At 44.8% G+C, this 21,425-nt stretch overlaps 1 protein-coding gene across 3 annotated transcripts; it reads left to right on the top strand.

The window, feature by feature from the left end:
• The first annotated feature begins 1,165 nt into the window (after positions 1 to 1,165).
• On the top strand, positions 1,166 to 20,295 carry HMG20B (high mobility group 20B). 3 transcript variants are annotated; one of them, XM_035119275.2, is made up of 10 exons: positions 1,166 to 1,229; positions 3,002 to 3,090; positions 5,560 to 5,665; positions 8,087 to 8,290; positions 9,847 to 9,967; positions 10,618 to 10,664; positions 11,747 to 11,825; positions 13,797 to 14,012; positions 15,310 to 15,442; positions 16,223 to 20,294. In XM_035119275.2, exons 2-10 carry the CDS (start codon positions 3,053 to 3,055, stop codon positions 16,233 to 16,235), a joined length of 957 nt encoding a protein of 318 aa, XP_034975166.1. In that variant the 5' UTR covers positions 1,166 to 1,229; positions 3,002 to 3,052; the 3' UTR covers positions 16,236 to 20,294. The 3 variants fall into 3 exon arrangements, with proteins under 3 accessions (XP_034975166.1, XP_034975167.1, XP_034975169.1); XM_035119276.2 differs by lacking the exon at positions 16,223 to 20,294 and having other exon boundaries at positions 15,310 to 15,446; XM_035119278.2 differs by lacking the exon at positions 1,166 to 1,229 and having other exon boundaries at positions 3,017 to 3,090; positions 16,223 to 20,295.
• Positions 20,296 to 21,425: the final 1,130 nt, after the last annotated feature.

The raw sequence follows: 21,425 nt of genomic DNA, 5'->3' as shown, positions 1-21,425 counted from the left end.
AGAACCCTGAGTCAGCCAAAGCAGTGGGGGGTGGGTTGGGACAGGAAAAACTGAGTAGGCTGCAACATTGCCCAGTATGGCACAGGCAAAAACAAACAGAATATGGGCCTTTCACAGGGTGGGGGAATCACAGGGATCAGGCACAACAAAGGGAGGGGGGGGGAAACCCCATAGCCATGGGGGGGGAGGTAGGACCCTGAATCAGCCAAAGCAGTGGGGTGTGGGGACATTTTCAGGAACACGCGTGGGGGTGAGTCTTATTTTTGAAACTTACAGTAGGTGAAACTTACAGGGCAGGTGAAGGGACTCTGAAGGGAGACACTGAAGGTCCATTTAACAGGAAAGGGTCCACTTAATACAAAAACCCACAGCAACGCGTGGCCAGGCCAGCTAGTCATAAATAAAAGAATGATTAAATGAGCAAATTAAGTTAATTTGGATATGCAGGAGATATTAAAAACAAATTTAAGGAACTGCCGAAAGAGGGGGAAGGAAATTGAGTTTTGAAATGTCGAAATGAATGTAAAATGAGCAAAATGTATAAAGCTAGAGAAATGCATAAACTTGAAAAGTATAAATAAAATGGATTTTTTTTATATAAAAAAGAGAACATGATGTGTACAGTTATTCAACTTTGCAAGGAGTATATATTTATAAGAGCATATATTGAAAGAAGAAGAATAAAAGAGAAAATAAGTTAATTTGGAATACGCAGAAAATATAAAAAAATAAATTTAAGGAATTGGAGAAAAAGGGGTTGAAATGATTGTAAAGTTATTGAAATGTATAAGCCTGAAAATCATTAATAATAATAATAATAATAATAAGTGAAATTGACCAGCAATTAAAAGGAAATGGACCCACACAGAACGTTCTCATATCTCTTTGAAGTTCCTCCTCCATTGATACAATTTTCCCCCCTTTGACTCAAAACACGCCCACCGATTGGTTCCGGCCGCGGCCAATCCGCGGCGCCTCCGAGCCGTGATGCGTTCCACGGCGCGCGGCCGCCGATTGAACGGAGGCGGGGCCCGGGGAAGGAAAAGCGACGGCGGGAGGGAGGGGCGCGGTGGAACGCGAGCGCGCCAATCAGGAGCGCGGCGGCGGCGACTCCCATCCAATCCGCAGCTCGGGAGAGGGCGTTCATTAGCATAAGGACCCAGCTGGGAGGGGGGAGGCGCTTCTGCTGATGAAAGAGGGGGAAAAAGGCTCGGGAAAGTTTTGCGAAGGTTTCTATTTAATATTATTATTATTGATGTTATTAATCCAGGATACTAGGTTGGGGAGGGGGGAGATCTGGGGATCTGCAAGAGGAGGAGATCTAGGATTATTAATTTTTTTAATTTATAAAAAAATAATCTTTTTTTGTTTAGTTTTTTTAAGGGAGGGAGGAGCCTGGGAAGGAAACATACTGTATTGCAAAAAAGGGGGGCTCTCTTTACTTTTTCCAAGAGGATTAATACGAATGCAATGGTGCCTGCCTATCTCTCTACCCCCCACCCCGACCCCGTCCCTCTCTCTTAGGCCCCCGGCCCTATTGCAATTCCCCAATCCCTCTGGTTTGGGGGGCGGTGGGGGGGTCTCTGGTCCTGGTTTGCATTTAATTTTAAGGACGTTTCCAAAGAGATCTTCTGGATCGGGCGAAGGGTGATCTCCCTCCATCTCTGCAGTCGCCCCTGCTCTACCCTCCAACATTTACCCGACGAAAATAGGGACTTTCCCATTATTATTATTATTATTATTGAATAAGACGTCCCTATTTTCACTGGAGAAGTGTTACTTATCTCCTTAGCTGAGGGGGGGGGGCGGTCGCATAACTACATGCCTTCCAACTTTTCTCCGATGAAAAAAGGGATGTCTTACTCCATTGTTCTTCTTGTTATGTTATGATTTAAATCCTGCCCATCTGTCTGAATTGCCCCAGCCACTGGGGGCAGCTTTCAACATATATAATTATTATTTTTTTAACTTCCCTATTCAGGTCTGCCATCAGGTGTCTTCTAAAGGTTGCATAGTTGCTTACCTCCTTGGATCGGGGGTTGCATGACTCCAGACCAGGCATCCCCAAACTTCAGCCCTCCAGATGTTTTGGACTACAATTCCCATCTTCCCTGACCACTGGTCCTGTTAGCTAGGGATCATGGGAGTTGTAGGCCAAAACATCTGGAGGGCCGAAGTTTGCGGATGCCTGCTCCAGAACCTCCAACATTTCTCCCGTGAAAATAGGGACATCCTATTCCATCCCCTTCAACGTTTCTCCCGTGAAAATAGGGACATCCTGTTCCATCCTCTCCAACATTTCTCCCATAAAAATAGGGATGTCCTATTCCATCCCCTCCAACATTTCTCCTGTGAAAATAGGGACATCCTATTCCATCCCCTCCAACTTTTCTCCTGTGAAAATAGGAACGTCCTGTTCCATCCCCTCCAACATTTCTCCCGTGAAAATAGGGACGTCCTATTCCATCCCCTCCAACATTTCTCCCGTGAAAATAGGGACGTCCTATTCCATCCCCTCCAACATTTATCCCATGAAAATAGGGACATCCTATTCCATCCCCTCCAACGTTTCTCCTGTGAAAATAGGGATGTTCTATTCCATCCCCTCCAACATTTCTCCCGTGAAAATAGGGACGTCCTAAGGAAAAGCGGGACATTCCAGGGTCAAATCAGAAACCCGGACATTTTCTGTAATTCGAGGACTGTCCCTGGACAATAGGGACATTTGGAGGGTCTGGCCCTGCCTCCAGCATTGAATCATAGGCTTGTAAAGTGGGAAGGGACCTTCGAGGGACATGTAGCCGAACCCGGCCCCTGCTTTCACTTGCGAGGTTTACCCTGTTGGAATCACGAGATGGACCAGCTCAGCAATACGGTTTCCCGGCAAAGAGTCTGAGCGTTGAAACAGAAAGGGGGTCCCCATGCAAAACGTTTCAGGGGACCTTTGCAAAAGACGCCCACTCTCACTTTCCTCCTGTGAATTTCGCATCGTCTCTTTCAGGCTCCCTGTTAAGAGCGGTCACCTGAGTTTCTCACCGCCAGCGAACAGAAAATGTCACACGGCGCCAAGCAGCAGGTGGCTGGGCTTCTGTGAGTATTGACTGTCTTTCATGTTGGTTTTTATTATTATTATTGCTGCCTTCCAGTCTTCTCTGTCTGGTCCTCAAGGTGTTCCTCAAGCCACACCCCTCTCTTTAGGCCACTCCCCTCACCCTATAGGCAGTCCCGAATTTACGTATCCACTAAACAAGCTATAGATTAGGGCCCTGCTCTCTTGGGGGCCCCAAAAAAATTTAAGGGGAAAAACCTGGATGTACATTTCCAAAATATAAGATAGAAAACAAATAAAATAAAACCTCCATCCAGCAACTGTGTTTTGTTTTGTGTAGGCTCCTAGGATGTAAGTCATGGGCCCCGCCTGCTAGCCTGCTCCCTAAAATATCCCTGGTTTGCTCCTTTCTATATATAGGGTGCCCACATTCTGCTCTTTATCATTCTTAGTAGTTTGCATCATATATTTACACCTTTTATTATTTCATGTTCTAGCAAGTTTCTAGAGACTAGATCAGGCACCCCCAAACTGCGGCCCTCCAGATGTTTTGGCCTACAAATCCCATGATCCCTAGCTAAGAGGACCAGTTGCCAGGGGTGATGGGAATTGTAGTCCAAAACATCTGGAGGGCCGAAGGTTGGGGATGCCTGGACTAGATGGTGAGTCTTTGCAAATTGTTTTTCTAAAGGGAAGTTTTGCTATTGCCAAATGTGTTTGCATTATTAAGTTTGTTACGAAGGGGGAAAAATCATTTTAAGTTAGAGCTTCATAATTTTTATTTCACTGTGAAGATACTTCTTCTTAATTGTATTTCACCATTAAGATACTTCTTCTTAATGGTATTTCAATGACGTTGATAAGGGACGTATTTTGTTATGGGCAAATGGCTTTAGATACATCAATGACCATATAGCATATATTCAACACAAAAAAGCAGCGGCAATTTGTTGTTGAGAAAGGACAGCTAGACATATAAAGGGCCCCATTACCTTCAGTAGCTGAGGGCCACATCAAACTTACATTCGGCCCTGCCTACAGGTGAGAAAGGTAGCTGGTGGGAAAGGAATGGATTTCTCCTTTGCCAGTGCCTCCCAGAAAATTTGTTTAGCAGGCTTGTGAATTTCCCCTGGATTCAGAGTTTGCTTGCGCCATAGGAACGCAAATCCTAAAAAAAAAAAAAATGTTTAGCTGGGCCCCGGTTCCCCACCCCCACCCCTATATGGAACCATACTTATATCAATGGAGATTTGCGGTTGTTTGGTCTTCTGTGTATGTCTGCTTTTGCAATATTTTTGTATTGTTTGTATTGGTTTGTTAGCGAAATTTAAAAAGTGCAAACATTTTAAAAAGGGGGAAATAAAACGGAGAATCAGAAATATAAACTGGAAAGTGTCTTGGCCTGTCAGGACAAAAGCAGTTCCAAAGGGATAATAAAGTATTAACTCATAGAAATGTTCCTTTTACAAATAATTAAGATATGTATATACCGTATTTTTCCATCTATAAGACGCCCCCGTGTATGAGACGCCCCCTATTTTGGGAGACTCCAATTTAAGAAATTTTTTTTTGGGGGGGGAGATACTATCTGTGTATAAGATGAGCCCAGATTTTGAACGTCATTTTAGAGTAAAAAAACATAGTCTTATACATGGAGAAGTACGGTATATATAAATAGAAGTATTTGCCACCTGTGAGGCCCATTGTTATTGAGAATAAAGGTTCTATATAGCTTTAAACGAGCCAGACATATTTGCATGGACTGCTGGCTCTGGGTGACCTCAATATTTGGACACAGAGCAAAACCGTTCCGTATATCAAAATAACAAGTCGCTCAAGTTCTGCCCTTCAAATGCTTTAGAGGGGTGCTTTTTCAAGTTGCCAAACGCTTGAACGCCGGCCGGACTATCAAGATTAAAGGTCTTCCAGGGTTTGGCATGGCAGAAGTGAGAAATGAAATCCTTCGCTTTCCGAATCCAGGTCCGAAAGTGCCAGGTGGGAAGGCGGAACATTCGTTTGTTCAGTTATCCAATAGATAGTTTTTATTAATTCTTTTGGGTTGACAAATCCACAGAGTCTTTTAGAAAAATAAAATAAACGGAAGCTTCCTTTTATGGATGGAAATTCACGGTATATCAAAGGATGTCATATAGAGGAGGGAGAAAAGTGGTTTTCTGCTGCTCCAGAGAAGCGGACACGGAGCAATGGATTCAAGCTACAAGAAAGAAGATTCCACCTAAACATTAGGAAGAACTTCCTGACAGTAAGAGCTGTTCGACAGTGGAATTTGCTGCCAAGGAGTATGGTGGAGTCTCCTTCTTTGGAGGTCTTTAAGCAGAGGCTCGACAGGCATATGTTAAGAATGCTTTGATGGTGTTTCCTGCTTGGCAGGGGGTTGGACTGGATGGCCCTTGTGGTCTCTTCCAACTCTATGATTCTATTCTATGGTAAATTTGCAGTTTCGAGTAACCTTATTCGCGTGGTGTTTCTTTTGTTTGTTTTGGTTTCAGGAACGCCGCGGGGAAAACCCAACCGGGGAGCTTCCTGGTGTCAATCAAACAGGAGAAAGGCGAAGCCCCTCGTCTGATCGCGGAGAAGCCCCATGGCGAAGAGGAGGTGAGACCCCCCCCCCATCCCAGACCCGCTTGGGATCTTGGCACCCTGGGAATACAGATTTTTTTTAATCCCCAGGTGTGTGTGTGTAGGGGGGGGGGGACCCTGCCTCTGCCTCCCCTTGCTGCTGTTGCTGCCAACTTTTGCTGCAGCTCTGCACAACCAGGTCGCAATACTGATGTGGAGGAACGGGGTGGTGGTTGTGGTGGAATCTTATCTTCTTTAAAATAAAATAAAAAATCATTTAAATTTCTCAAGCACTTAGTACATACAGTGGTACCTTGGTTTGACAGATGTCAAAGAGGAAAACAACTGCCAGACTTTTAGAAGACATCTGAAGGCAGCCCTGTTCAGGGAGGCTTTTAATGTTTAATAGATTATTGTGTTTTATTTTTCTGTTGGAAGCCGCCCAGAGTGGCTGGGGAAACCCAGCCAGATGGGCGGGGTATAAAGAATATATTATTATTATTATTATTATTATTATTATTATTATTAATCCGTTCCCATAATCTGTTGTAACCCATGGTGCGCTTTTGCCAATGGGGCTTCCAACAAAAATTTGTTCGGAATCCCAAAAAATGGGTTGTAAGCCAAAAAAAGGTTACACACACTTCTGGGTTTGACGTCTTTGTAATCTAAAATGTATGCATACCAAGACGTATGTAAACTAAGGTACCGTACCACTGTATTTAATTTCCACTGTTCTTTCTAATACAGGTGAACTTCTCCTCCATTAGGGGGGTTAAAAGTAAATGATTTTTTAAAAATAAATAAATAGATGAAATCAGATTTTTACAAAATTTATATCAGTTTTTTTAATGGAGTTTTAAAATAAAATGCTTTGGGAGGAAAAATCTTTCTAAAGATTCTCTATTTAAGTTACATTCTAGTCCAAAGGCTATTCATCAGGAAATAAGGATTTGTTTTACGTTTTTAATGTGTGCTTAAACTCAGTCTTAAGTGTTTTTTTTTAAGTTTAACCACATCAGTTAACAAACATGGATACATACGCTATAATGTTATTGTTTAAATTAAATAAATTGTTTAAATTGTTATTAAGGAAATTGTCATTTCTTCTCCCTCCAATAAAGTACAGCAGAAAAGCTATCCAAATACAGTGGTGCCTCGGTTTAAGTACACAATTGGTTCCGGAAGTCTGTACTTAAACTGAAGCGTACTTAACCTGAAGCGAACTTTCCCATTGAAAGTAATGGAAAGTGGATTAATCCGTTCCAGACGGTCCGTGGAGTACATAAACTGAAAGTACTCAAACCGAAGCATACTTAAACCGAGGTGTGACTGTATAGATATAGACAGTTAACTTATTAAACCTCAAAATCATTTCGTAATTATTGGTCTATGTATTTCTAATAGTATAACCAAATCAGTTATTTTTGATATAACTGTAAAAGCTACTCTGAACATTTATTGTTCCTCTGGTTGTAAATATTAAGATGATACCAGCAAGAATGAGTGTTTCTGTATAAAAAGGATTTGAATCAAGTCTTACTGACTAGTGATTTAAATCAATTTGCTTTAAATCAAATACACCCTGGATTAAACCTAAGAAACGGAATGTGAATTGGAAATACGTAATGTAATACGAAGCAGGAAGTAGGGGAAAGAAAGGACCTTATGGATGACAAAGAGTGTCAACGTAATGGGGGGAAATCGTATTAAATTTGATGCAGTTTGGGGCGGATTTTTTTAAAAAAATCAGAAAACTAAGAAAAATTATTTGGCGAGGTGGGGAAAATACGAAAACGGAAGAATACATGGTCAATGGTGTCAACTTCTCCAGAATTGAATGGGCAGAGTCTGTCTTCTAAGGGGACCCGTCTGAACTCCCCGTATAAAACAGATGAAGGCAAAATGTGATTCCTGGCCAGAGTGAACGCCCTTCTGTGAGATGGTATCTCCACAGGTAGTTGACTTAGATATTCAGCTGGAAGCGACAAGTATCTTGGTTCTTCCGGAGTCGGAAAAGGGGGACCTTATTTAGGTCGTTTTGCCTCTCGATATCAATTATCTTCTGTTTGACTATATTCCTGGCTGTATTATAGCCACGGGAAATGAGTTAAGTTGGCTGGAGGCCTATATTTAACAACTTATTTTCAATGGCTCCGCTCCAAGAAGATCGGCATTTTTCTTTCAGTATCAGCTGCGCCAGGCCCTGAGGGTTAAGATGTGCTGGTGGGTGACCGTAATAAAGATTTGATTGATACTAAAACGGATTAAAAGTACTTTCAAAGCGACGGGGCAGGTTTGTCTAAACAAGAATGCTTTCAGCAGGGGGCAAAAGGAGTCCCGTGAAGGCGATTGCTTGATATCACTAGGCAGGGAGTTCCAAAGGTTAGACGCTGAACTTTGTATCGAAGGGAGAAGTACGGGTGTTGAGCCCCCTCCTGTTTTCCTCCCGAGCAGCCCGTGAAGAAGAGGGGATGGCCGAAAGGCAAGAAGAGGAAGAAGATTCTCCCAAACGGGCCAAAGGCCCCGGTGACGGGATACGTCCGCTTCCTGAACGAGCGGCGGGAGTTGATCCGTATGCAGCACCCGGACCTCCCCTTCCCAGAGATCACAAAGATGTTGGGCGCCGAGTGGAGCAAACTGCAACCGGTGGATAAACAGGTGAGGGGGGGCTGGATTTTCATGGAGCAGAGTCGTCGATGGGCTTTTAGCTGCGGTGGTTCCGATCTGCCTTCTCGTAGGGAGGTGGCAATGCCTGTAATTGTGGGAATGTTCAGGGAGGCAGGAGAGGATATATTGTTTATTAATATCCTTCCTGACTTGCAGGTGGCGCTGTGGGTTAAACCACTGAGCCTAGGGCTTGCCGATCAGAAGGTTGGCGGTTCGAATTCCCGCGACGGGGTGAGCTCCTGTTGCTCGGTCCCAGCTCCTGCCAACCTAGCAGTTCGAAAGCATGCCAAAAAAGTGCAAGTAGATAAATAGGTACCGCTACAGCGGGAAGGTAAATAGCGTTTCCATGCGCTGCTCTGGTTCGCCAGAAGCGGCTTAGTCATGCTGGCCACATGACCTGGAAGCTGTACGCTGGCTCCCTCGGCCATTAAAGCGAGATGAGCGCCGCAACCCCAGAGTCTTCCATGACTGGACCTAATGGTCAGGGGTCCCTTTACCTTTAACATGCGCTAGCAAGAGTTTTACATTCCTCTTTTAAACGCACAGCAGGTAGCTGGTTGCAGGCTCGTGTGAGCCTCTCACTATTATACAATTCGGTTTGTCTCAGATTGAATTGCATGTTCTTGGTAAATTCCCTTTTTATCCCTCTTAAAAGAATAAACACACGGCAATATCATTTAAAGTCAATAAAAGAAGTTTAATCACAGCATCATCAGTTCACTGTTGGATCCCTGAAGGCAGACTTAGTTACATATATACCTGTGGAACTCTCCCATATGGGAATAATCCTATTGGCTGGGAGCCAACAGAGCATCTCTAGCTAAAAAGCCGCTTCAACGATGGAGGAAGTCAAAGAGAGAAAGAGAGTGCTGCGTGACTTGCCCTTTTGTTACCTGGACAGGTAAGGTCACACCCACCTCTAGTCACATGGAAAGGGTGTTCCAGCCCAGGAGGAAACAGGAAGTTTTCGACTGGCTGGACCAAACATCCCCTTGCATGTCCAGTCTAGGAAAACAAGGAATGTTGTACTTGGCTGCCTCTTCTGTATCACATCCCACAGTAGTAGTAGTAGTAATAATAATAATAATAATAATAATAATAATAATAATAATAATAATAAAATATTTCTACCCCAACCACTCTGCGCAGCTTCCAACACACGTAAAAGGATAATGCAGTGTAGGTACCTTGGTTCTTGAACTTAATCCATTCCGGGATTCCACGCCGGGTTTGTGGCGTTCGGAAGCTGATTTCCTCAACAACTAAGCCGTTTGGGAACCAAGGTACCACTGTATAATAATAGAAACTTGGGGGCATGTCTTGTGCATTCTACTGTGATACCTGCCGTCATTTTAATTTTAGAAAGAATACCAGGAAGATCTGAAGTGTTTTCTGTTGATATCTTTTGGCTGGCCGGTTCCTGATGTCCCCCAAGTTTTTGTGTCGGCGCAGGATCTTTGTCTTAATTTTAGGTTTATTAGCACCTTATCTTGCTCTTTTTACTAATTTAATATAAAAAAAATAAAAAAATCCTTCCGTCGTTCCAGCGTTACCTGGATGAGGCCGAGCGCGAGAAGCAGCAGTACATGAAGGAGCTGAGGGAATACCAGCAGTCCGAAGCCTACAAGATGTGTGCCGAAAAGATGCAGGAGAAGAAGATCAAGAAAGGTGAGAGCGTCCTCTGACCTTTCGGATTTGGTTCTGCCCGTGACTGAGCTGCATCTCTAGGCAGGAGGCTGCCTGCTGCAGCTCTGCATGAGTCTCTGTTATGGCTCCTCCTCACTGCCCCGCCGCTGGCCTTCTCTGTGGTTTGGTACTTCTGCTATGTTTGGGGTGGGAGGAATGAGATTGACACTACCCACACGCAGACACAGGGTTAGGAGGAGGAGGAGGCTGGTTGTTGTGTCTCTGTGTGAGTTCCTGTTCTGGGATCGCCTCTTTCCAAAAGGCAGGTGTGCCCAAGAACAGCAGCTCCTCTGTAAACAGAAGGGGTGGCCTCCTTCAAGGGGGGGCGGGTTCTCGCCCTTATTAAACTTTTAGGGAGGAGGCAATGTAAGAGGGACCGTTTTCCTGACGTGTTCGCTCGTTTTTCTTTTCCCTCCTCCTCCCTGCTTTCCTTTTGTGTCGTGTCTTTTAGCTAGTAAGCACGGCACAAATTGCAAATTTAGCAGCCAGGCTCTGGGAAAGGCAGGTGGGAAAGAGGGTGAGCCTCAGGTTTGGAAGATCTGGTCTCCAAATCATTCTGTGTGCTCAGTTGAGTCACCATCTCCCCACTCTCTGTGACTTTATTATTGCTTTTTCTTTTTAATGTCCTCCAGAGGATGCCGGTTCCGGAGTTGTGAACACGCTGCTGAACGGGTACAAGGTAAAGCAAGCTATCAGAGTTTGGGAAATGTCTCAGACCTTCTTTTTAAGAATTACATTTTGTTGCTTCTGTTAAAAACCAATTTTCTTGTATGCAAGCTTTGCAGATTAGCAGAGTTCTTCATCAACCTCCCCCAACCTTATTTTTAAGAATTAATTTTTGTTGCTGTTCTTATCAAAAGCAATTTTTTATTGTATGCAAGCTTTCGAGATTTGCAGAGTTCTTCATCAGCCCAAAGAAGTACTCTGAAGTACTCCAAAGCTTACCCCCACCCCACCCCCACGACATTTTGTTTGGCCAAAATGAGCACTTCGCTAATTCAGATTTTGGGCTTGTTCTTTATGGGCCGTCATCACTGCTACAAGTTTGCTTTTACGTTTTTTAAAATAAATCCCATCAGTTCATTGTATAAAGCCAAATGCCCTTTTACAGTGCATAGCCAGGGTATAAGAACAACGCTTTCCTCTGGAAAAAAACATGACCTATAAAAGTTTACAGCATGAAATAAGGCTTTGAAATTAAAATTAGGAAGCTGTAACATAGCTGGGACGGAGCTTCTTAGCTGATAGAGCGAATTTGGCAGCCGGATGTGAAAATCTTTATCAGCCAGGAATTCCACTGTCATTTCCTGGGGGTGAACGGCCCAAGAAACAGCTAAGAATAGATGATTAAAAATAATAATTTCTCTGGGCATTTTATATAAAGCAAGTAATGCATGATATCTTCAAGGTAATGATTGGTTGATAGTGATTTGGGGAGTACAAATAGAATAATGGGCAGCTTTTTTTTATTTATGTAAGAGTTGAATGTTTTACTCCCTATTTGTCCATCTTGAGGGTTTGGGTCCAGGAATATGGGTGTTTAGTTTTCCAAAGGTACTTTTCACGGGAGAAGGCCCTGAAACAAACATTTCTGCACTGCGGGGACTTAGAAAATGATTTCCTAATACTTTCTCCACCTGACTTCTGCCGCCCCAAAACCACGCGCAACTCCCAATTCACCCCTAAATTTTCCCTGGGAAAATAATGCGAAGTTTTCTGTTTCTTCTCTTGTTTCTCTTCACCTCTTTCCTTCTCAATCAGCTTGGAGAGGGGGGCAGTGACGGCTTCTCGACATTTGACGTCCCCATATTTACCGAGGAGTTCTTGGACCAGAATAAAGGTAATTTAAGGAACCGAGTGGGCTGTGGGCTTACAAAAGTCTGGGGTACCAGGATTCCAACCAGTGCCGGATTTACATATAAGCTAAGCAAGCTCTAGCCTAGGGCCCCTCTCTCTTGGGGGCCCCCAAAAAAATTAAAGGGGAAAAAACTGGATGTACATTTCCAAAATATAAGATAGAAAACTGTCACAGGGGCTGCGTTGCAACTACTCTAGAGTAACGACTCTCCAGACCACTGCCTTTTCATGCTTTTATTGTGTGCAGGCTATTTACAGTGCTAGAGCTGTACAGGGTACATGTTCTCAGTCTGACCCAGAACCCTGGAGTGACGCTTCCCGCGTTTTCCTCCAACATAAGAGTCTGGGCACCCCAAATCTCCTTCCGCATTTCCTCCTGCGTAATTCCGGAACCGGAGGGGAAAAGGGTCTTCTTTCCATGTTTTCCTTCTCCCCCTTTCCCCCGCTCTCTCTTCCTCCCTCACGTGCAGCAGAGGCTCTCCTATCCTGCCAGAGCCCCGTCTCCTACTTCCTCCTTCCCCACTGGACTCTTACCCCTCCCCGCTGCTGGTGGAAGAGCTGCTCTTCAAGATGGGAGGGGGCTTTCTGTACTGTTTCCCCCTCACAAAAACAAATAAAATAAAACCTACTCACAGCAACAGTGTTTTGTGTTGTGTAGGCTCCTAGGATGTAAGTCATGGGGCCCGCCTGCTCTCTAAAATATCACTGGTTTGCTCATTTCTATATATAGGGGGACTCCCTACAGGGACCCTCCCCCAGTTATCCTGACCAGCATTTCACCTAGTGACAGGCTTAACAGGCATATGTCAAGAATGCTTTGATGGTGTTAAGCAGAGGCTTGACAGGCATATGTCAAGAATGCTTTGATGGTGTTTCCTGCTTGGCAGGGGGTTGGACTGGATGGCCCTTGTTGGTCTCTTCCAACTCTATGATTCTATGACAGCGCTAGCAGCAGGTCAGGAGGAGGAAATGAGGAATGGAGCGGGGTGGAGAGGGAGCCTAACCCAGCTGGCCAGAGGAGGAAGGACAGTGCAGGATGGTGTCGAAGCCTCGGCAACACTCCAGCCAAAGGATGGGAGAAGGAACGCAGCCCCTTCCGGTGCCCACGTTGGCACCCAGATGTAGGGCAAGGGGGCGGCGTTTTGGGGTTCCCAGACTATTATGCTGGCACAAAAACAGAGAAGCGCCATTGCCGGGTTCTGAATCAGACTAGGCAGCCATGTTTTCTGATGTCTCTGCACTGTAAATAGTATGCACAATAAAGCTCTTAAAGACAGCAGGCTGGAGCGTCTTTACTCGAGAGTAGCTGCAGCAATCCCCTGACAGGTACCTACATTCTGCTATTTCTAATTTTTAGTAGTTTGCATCATATATTTGCACCTGTTATTATTTCATGTTCTAGCAAGTTTCTAGAGACTAGATTATGAGTCTTTGTAAATTGTGTTTCTAAAGGAAATTTTACTCTTGCCAAATGTGTTTGCGATTTATTCAGTTTGTGATGAATAAAAAAATCATTTTAAGTTAGAGCTTAAGAATTATTTCACTATTAATATACCTCTTCTTAATTGTATTTCACTATGTGCCTGGCATGCTCTGGTCCATGGGGTCACGAAGAGTCGGACACGACTAAACGACTAAACAACAACATGAATATACTTCTTACTTGTGTTTCAGTTCAACAATTGCTTTGATAAAAGACATATTTTGTGATGTGCAAATGGCTTTAGATAACTATTAGGTCCATCAATGACCATATAGCATATATTCAACACAAAAAAACAGTGACCATTTGTTGCTGGTAAAGGACAGCCGGACATATAAATTGCCCCATTCCCTTCAGTAGCTTAGGGCCTCATCCAACCTAAATCCGGCCCTGATCCTAAATTCCTCATGAAGGGCACCCACAAGTTTCTTGTTCCAACGCCCTCCCTGTGTTGTCCATTTGTTTTGCCAGCTCGGGAAGCTGAGCTTCGGCGCCTGCGCAAGGTGAACACGGAGTTTGAGGAGCAGAACTCCATCCTGCAGAAGCACACGGAGAACATGAGCTGCGCCAAGGAGCGCCTGGAGCAAGAACTGGCTCTGGAAGAGAGGCAGACCATTGCTCTGCAGAAGCAGCTGCAGACAGTGCGCCAAGCTCTGACCGCCAGCTTCGCCAGCCTGCCAATCCCAGGTACGGCTGGGTGGCCCCCACCGGGTGGGACACGGGTACGCCCCATGCCTGAATGAATGAATCTTCATTTGCGTCAGCCATCGGCCATAGCGATAAATCAACAATACGATATACAAAGAATAGAAATTAAAAGTCAATTATATAAAATACATTTTAGGGTTTTGAATCAATGGTCAAGTAGTGGACCTTCTTCTGATTGCCCCAGCTAAAAACCTTGCCACCTTTGCTGTCACCTGCTCATCTTGATCTGCCCAGAGAAAGGACACTGGGGCAGTGGCTGGGCGACCCGGAATGGACAATAAAACGGGGGCGATCATCTCATTCCTCAAGTCTTTATAAAGAGCGCAAGCCAGAAGGGCATGCGCCACCGATTCGGGACTGCCATCTCCACAGGGACATAAGCGTTTTTCGTGTGGCATCTGTTGGAATTGTCCCTCAATACAGCCAAGGGCAATACATTCAATCTCGCGAGAGTCAAAGCGCGTCTATATTTTGGAATTGCTAGGTTATGCAGATAGGGTGCCGGAGAGTCGAAAGGGGAAGGTGGAAAATAGTCATGCCACGGGCAAAATTTCCTGATTGTGGCCAAGTTGTTCTGACGCTTGATATCATTTAGGCGCTGGCAAATTAGGCTCTTTGCTTGACTAAAACCCAAAGTGAGTAGCTGTTGTGGGGATAAACCACATGAGTGAAGTTTCCGATAGACGATTTCAGTCCAGGCGCTCTTGTGACAATCTTGCAGCGCTAGGGATATTAGACCGGGGGGGTATTTGAGTTTAGGCGAAGCCAAGAGTTAAGTGTCCTATGCCAGATCCGTCATTCTACCGGGGGAAGATTAGCCTCTAGGCGCAATGATGCATTTTGGACACAGGGTGGGGCAGAGAAAATTGGCCTTAAGAACTTTGATTGGACAGCTTCCAATCTGAGCCCCATATAATAACTGTGCTAGGGGTCTAGCTAGGAATACTTCCAGGACAGATTAGGAAGAAACATTAGGAAGAACTTCCTGACAGTAAGAGCTGTTCGGCTGTGGAATTTGCTGCCAAGAAGTGTGGTGGAGTCTCCTTCTCTGGAGGTCTTTAAGCAGAGGCTTGACAGGCATATGTCAAGTATGCTTTGATGGTGTTTCCTGCTTGGCAAGGGGTTGGACTGGATGGCCCTTGTGGTCTCTTCCAACTCTATGATTCTATGATATATATATCTACCCTGGGACCTAAATAATAGCAATATGGGCAGACGGTCAGTTTGCAGAGTGCGATGGGGGTCAGCAACTAGCTGATCAGTTTTTCTCCCCCAGGCACCGGGGAGACCCCTACGTTGAACACCCTCGATTTCTACATGGCGAAGCTCCACAGCGCCATCGAGAGCAACCCGGTGCAGAACGAGAGGCTCGTGGTGCGGGTCAAGGAGATTCTGTCTCGCATCGCCAGGTGAGCTGTGCATGGGTCGCAGCCGTCACGAGCGGAGAGTCGGGAAGGGGGCTGTCTGGTCCCAAGAGGAGGCGGGCCCTTTTGTAAGCTAAGCCAATCGTGGTGAGAGATAGGGAGAAGTGGCAGGTAGCGGTCCAATGGGCGGAAGGCAGGGAGCCCAGCAGTAGGTGGCGCTAGAGTGGTGAGAACCTGTGGTCCTGGACTCCATCTCCCAGCATTCCTGACAGCAGGCCGTGTTGACTGAGGCTGATGGGAGTTTGAGTCCAGCCATATCTGGAGGGCTTCGCGTTCCCCTATTTCTGCTGCGAATGCCGGTTGGGGGTTTAGGTAGAGAGGGTAGAACAAAGAGATGCACTTGTTCGTAGTTCTTGAAGGGAGCAGTAGTGCCCCCTGGAGGTGGGGCGGTGGGATTGCTGGGGGGTGCTGAGAGGCAGAGGGGCCCTACAGAGGAGGGGGGTCCCGGAGTTGTAAATTTTGTTGCGTATTTTCTGGGTTTTATATTTCTATTTTATGTTGTGAACCACCCTGAGATCTCGGGGTAACTTCTGAAAGTTATGTAGTTCTTTATCTCCTTGATATCTGATGGTGAGGTTGCAGGGAACCAGGCAGAGGGCCTTCTCGGTGGTGGCACCCTCCCTGTGGAACGCCCTCCCGTCAGACGTCAAGGAAATAAACAACAATCTTGACTTTTGGAAGACATCTGAAGGCAGCCCTGTTTAGGGAAGTTTTTAATATGATGGTGATGATGATGATTATATTGTTTATCCCCCCCTCTTCCAGTGAACACTTGTGAGCGGCCACAGACCTCCCAGCGCAACTTGAAAACTTCGCGCAACTGTGATGTGCTGCGCCGCCTCTCCCTGCATGCACCTGCCTCCGCCTTCCAGACCTTCTCTCTTAACTGTGCCTCTTCTGTCCTCCTGAGATGTTGGTGGGAGCAATCTTCTCCCGCTCTCCTTATCCCCTTTCCTCCTCAAAGCTGTCCGTCAGGGTGGTTAGATGTTTTAGAACATTAGAAAGGAAATCATGTTGGAGCAAAGGTTCCTCGAGCTCCGGGATTCTGCGGTTCTTTTCGGGGAAGGACGGCGACGACAGGAATCCCAGTTTTTGCCACTGGGGTTTTATTGTGATGAGAACTTTGGTGTGTACATTGCGGCGAAACATCCGTAGGGTGTTCCTGCTTCCAAACAGCCTAATTGACTATAATTGATGGATTCCCGTTTGCCCCTCATTTTCTCGCCCAGGTATGCACCTCCCTGCTGTTTCTTAAGAGAAGAGCACCACTTTTGCATTGGCTAGATTTCTCTAGGATATAACGGAACTGTTTTAAACGCCGCCGTTTTCACGGCATGGCCAGCCAGCCCAGAGTCAGGACTTCCGATTTGCGGCACAGTTGCTCGCGGGGACGAATGAATAAATTTACGATAATTGCTGACTAAGATTTGATGGAAACAGGGCACGCGCTGCGTCAGAAATGCAGATTAAATTTTTCCAGGGGCCCCCAAAGAAGTGTTGCGTTTTAAATTGGAGATGGCCAGAGATTAAACCTGGGATCTTCTCCGTGCAAAGTCCCTGAGCTACACGGATCCCGTTCGTTTCTAGGTAAAGAGGCCATGTATTGTGGGTTGAGATCCAGCCCAGAATTGCTGGAGTCAGTTAGTGGCTTTCAAGGACTTTAGAGTAGAAAAGACCTGCCTGAAAATCATGCTTTTACACTGCAGGCGCAGGTAAGGCTACTTGGGATAAGACCCACTGTGATTAATGGGACTTCACTCTCAGGTTTGTCTGTATAGCACAGGCATCCCCAAACTTGGCCCTCCAGATGTTTTGGGACTACAGTTCCCATCATCCCTGAGCACTGGTCCTGTTAACTAGGGATGATGGGAATTGTAGTCCCAAAACATCTGGAGGGCCGAGTTTGGGGATGCCTGATATAGCAGGATCCAGCCAGACATTTTTAATCTGCACTATTCTGGTCTCCCGACCACCACTGAGCTGTATCACTGCCTCGACCTATTTATTCTTAGGGTTAATTTCCTGGAATTTTCACATCCGAAAAAAATGCGTCTACATAGAATTTGGTATGGTAAATAAATAAAACAACTGTTTGCTTGTTTTTTAAAAAATAGACCCTGATTTCATTGACATAAGAATCCAGGCTGTTGTGCTTTTTTATAGACGATTGCAATCAAAAATTATACGGATCCCCCCCCCCATTGCAAATCAGCTTTGTTATCAAAATTCACAGACTTCCTGCTGTTTGCGAGGATCAAATCAAAGACGCTTTTTCAGGTGAATTTGGGGGAACCTGCTTGAAGCAGCTGTTGTGTCGAACTATTATTTGCTCCTTGCAATCAGCTGAAAGTTTGTGAATTTCGAGAATAAACTTGATTTGCAATGGGGTGGGGGGGTTTGAATAATTTTGATTGCAACCGTATATAAAAGTTTCTTCATCTCATTTTCAATGGAGCAGGAAATTACAAAGAGGTCCCCGGTATCATGTGTGAGGGGGTTTCAAAGCCCTTTCCCCGCTTCCCAAGCGGAGGAAGGAGAATAATAATTTGTGGGTAGATGTATATCCGTAATTTTGCTTAATTTACAGAATGAAATCATCTGTAAGGACTTGGCTGTTTTTGCACATATGGCGAAGCCTAAACCATGGTTTACTGTGATCAAGCAGACAGTGTGCACCATGGTTCCTTGTCCAGGAGAAATGAGCCATAACCCTGGTTTCACATTGTATGCAAACCCTGGTTTGTGGTTTATGTAACTCTAAACTCCATTGATCAGCCCGAGGGATTACTGATCATTATTTATTTGGATCAAAACAAAACTATAACCCCTGCTTTGGCTGTAACGCTAAGCCCAGGGAAGATGGTTTCTTTCCTTTGTGCCCTAACCATGGTTTACGTTGCAGAATACAGAACGGTCCAGTTTGTCAGTGGAGGATCTCGAGTTTCCTTGGCACAAAATTTGGATTAATCCGCCTTAGTTTTAGCACGCTCTCGATCCTCTTTCTCGCGAGAAAGAGAGAGAGGAGAAATCCTGTCTTGTCTATGTCTCTTGCCTCGTGGTGAATTAGTTCTGATGCTCATATATAGACTTTCTGAATCTTGTATTTTCTTAGCGTTGCGCGTTGAACGACGGCAACAGAAAAAAAGCTATTTTAGCAGCGAGGGAAGTGGGTATGTTGCTTCTGTGGGTGCAGGGATTTTTTTAAAAAAATGAAATAAAATACTTTTAAAAACACACCTCCCTAAGTTATTGTCTGATTTCGAGTCTGGGATGAAACTTGCAGGAGGGAGTTTGCATCTGCGCCAACAACACACCATATAAATTTCATTGCAATAGTGCTTGCTTTTTACCGCAAGGATTGCTCTTAATTTTTATTGCGGGGCACAGTTACCTTAAAACGAGTCACGTTGATGCATTTAAACTACGTATCAAAAGAGGTGGTTTTCCTTTTGCATGGATAATATTTCCTAACGTAGTTTATAGATCCACTCCCTCCCAAAAAAGAGAGGCCATTTTAAATGTATAACTGAAAGTCAAATTATAATTAAGAAAAATTAAAGATCGCATTGGCAATTCACAGTGTGATCCTTTACCAAAAAAAGTCTGCCTATCAAAGCTTCCTCCTTGCAAATAATTGAGCTCTGACCCTAACTGAATAATGATATAAAGTGTTTTGAAGGATAAATGGTGACTCACATCCTTGGTTTTGCTACCTCTGGAAAAAAAAAGGTGAATCTACAAACAGGTTAAAGGAGTTTTCTTCAATGTTCTTGCTGTGGTCTTCTAGATGGGAGTTTACTTATTATTATTTTTAAAATAGGTACAGGGGCCTATGCCTTCCTTTTGCTCTGGAAGGAGCTGTTGGTGCAAGGACAGATCATGCATACTGCACTGGCTCAGAATAATTTATTTTTTAAAAAATAGGGGAGCGATTTATCTCCTGCTCTTCAGCAAACAAGCTTTCAAAAAATAATAACAACAGTAGTTGTTTTATGAAATCGCCGCGGTTGTTGCATGTTCTTCTGAAATTGCTTTGAGGTGCTTTATTATAGGAATGGATTCATAAACGGAATTTTAAACAACACTCTAGACGTTCCTTTGAGCATGTGCAGAGTGCCCTGGCGGATGTAATGGCTGTAATCGTGTCAAATGGCTGCTGACAGGTGGCGATTCCTGATGTCCCGGCCTTCCTTATTTACAGGTGAAACTCGGAAAATTAGAATATTGTCAAAAAGTGCATTTATTTCAGTAACGGAACTTAAAAGGTGAAACCAATATATGAGATAGATGCATGACATGCAAAGCAAGATATGTCAAGCCTTTATTTGTTGTAATTGTAATTATTTGTCGTTAGGCGGGTCAATTATAAATGGAATGTAATTAATGAAATGTAATAGCGATGTTTATTTTTGTATTATTGTAACTATTTGTTTTATTACTGTGGAATTTCCAAAAGAAAGCGTTTGTAAAAATTAAAAGAAAGAAAAATAAAGAACAATAAGTTGCATTACTGAAATAAATGCACTTTTCGACGATTTTCCGAGTTTCGCCTGTAGGTTGCCGATTACGAAAGGCGAAATAAATATGCAGGTTGAGCAAATCGCCCATTTTGCAAGGAGGGCGTCGTTTCGTTCCCTCGAAACAAGACCAAGCTTGCCTGTGCATTCCTAACCGAGCCTACTCAGAATAGCTAGTTCTTTTGAATTCAGTGGGATTTACTGTATGTAAAAAGCTGCTTTTGAGACCCCCCTGAAAAAACAAATCTATAAAACAGCCCTGTGTGTGTCCAAAATGCTCTAAAATCAAATGGAGCCTGGTCTCCTTGGGAAGCCCTATCCTACATTCCCTGCATCCAGAACCTTCTCATTGTCTCAGGAATTAAAATGATAGCCCTGGCATCCTGATACCTGAGTGCCAGACAAAAGGGTGTGATTAACTTGGCTGGGAAACAGGGAAATGTAAATATCTCTCAATTTTGTTGATTAGGTTTTGGGGGCAGGGGGCAGGGTCCAGACTGCTCAGATTACTGCCACCAGACCTCCCCGTTCATGATGTGCCTATGATGAATCTAGGGAGGGGGGGTCTTGGGCTACACCCCTTCTGTGACATATGGATGATGCTTCTGGGGGGTGGGCTGAAACCAATTTCAAATCTCTTTTAAGGGCAAGACATCTTTGTTTGGGGTTCCTTCCTTGTTCTCCTGAGTGAGAGGAAGGACCCTGTTACAACAGCGAAAATAAAAGTGCCTTGCTTCGTATGTCCTGGTTTGGTCTTTGTTATTTGGTAGGCAGGAGACGCTTAAATTCGTCTGTTTGCCTGGATCCTTGGGCTCTCCCTGGGCAGGATCCATTTCTCTGGGTTCATAGGAACCAGCTTAAATTTTACTACAATTTGGCGGCCACTTCGGGGACCCAGTTTTGCCTTGAGCTCCGGGTTCACTGAGGAAGGGGAGCCCAGCGCGCCCTTGCCTCTTTTGCAGGGGGGTAAACCAACCTCAGGACCCGAGGCGCTTGGTAGTAATTGAGAGTCCAAGCGGGACCCCCAGGACGAAGCAACGTTTAAAGGGACAAGGCTGTTTTTTTTCAGGAACCAGTTGGAAGCTGGAGACAATGGGATTCGACTGAAAGGATCAGTCGTGAGTATTAAAAGGGGACACCTTGGGTGAGCTAAGAACCACAGCAACTAAAAATCTATTTCTCCACTTGGACTATCCTTTTCTACTCTCCTCTTTGGACCTTAGTTGCAGCAAGGCTGCCAGGCACAGTTACAGAGTAGAACTGAGGTCCCGGGCAACAGTCTTTACGTTAAACGCAGAGCTTAGAAAGACTGTCCCAGCTCCCTTCTGCCAAACTGAGCAGAAGTCTGAGCAAACTGTCGCTTTTCTACCAATCTGGGAATCTGGCTATCCCAGCTCTGTTTCCTATTCCTCTGCTCTTAATCTTCGGGTGAAGACGCCCCCCTGCCATGG

The sequence above is a fragment of the Zootoca vivipara genome, chromosome 6 (genome assembly GCF_963506605.1).
Source record: "Zootoca vivipara chromosome 6, rZooViv1.1, whole genome shotgun sequence".
NCBI classification, from domain to species: domain Eukaryota; kingdom Metazoa; phylum Chordata; class Lepidosauria; order Squamata; family Lacertidae; genus Zootoca; species Zootoca vivipara.
Note: the sequence above shows the minus strand (reverse complement) of the source record. Positions and strands in the feature narration are given on the sequence as shown.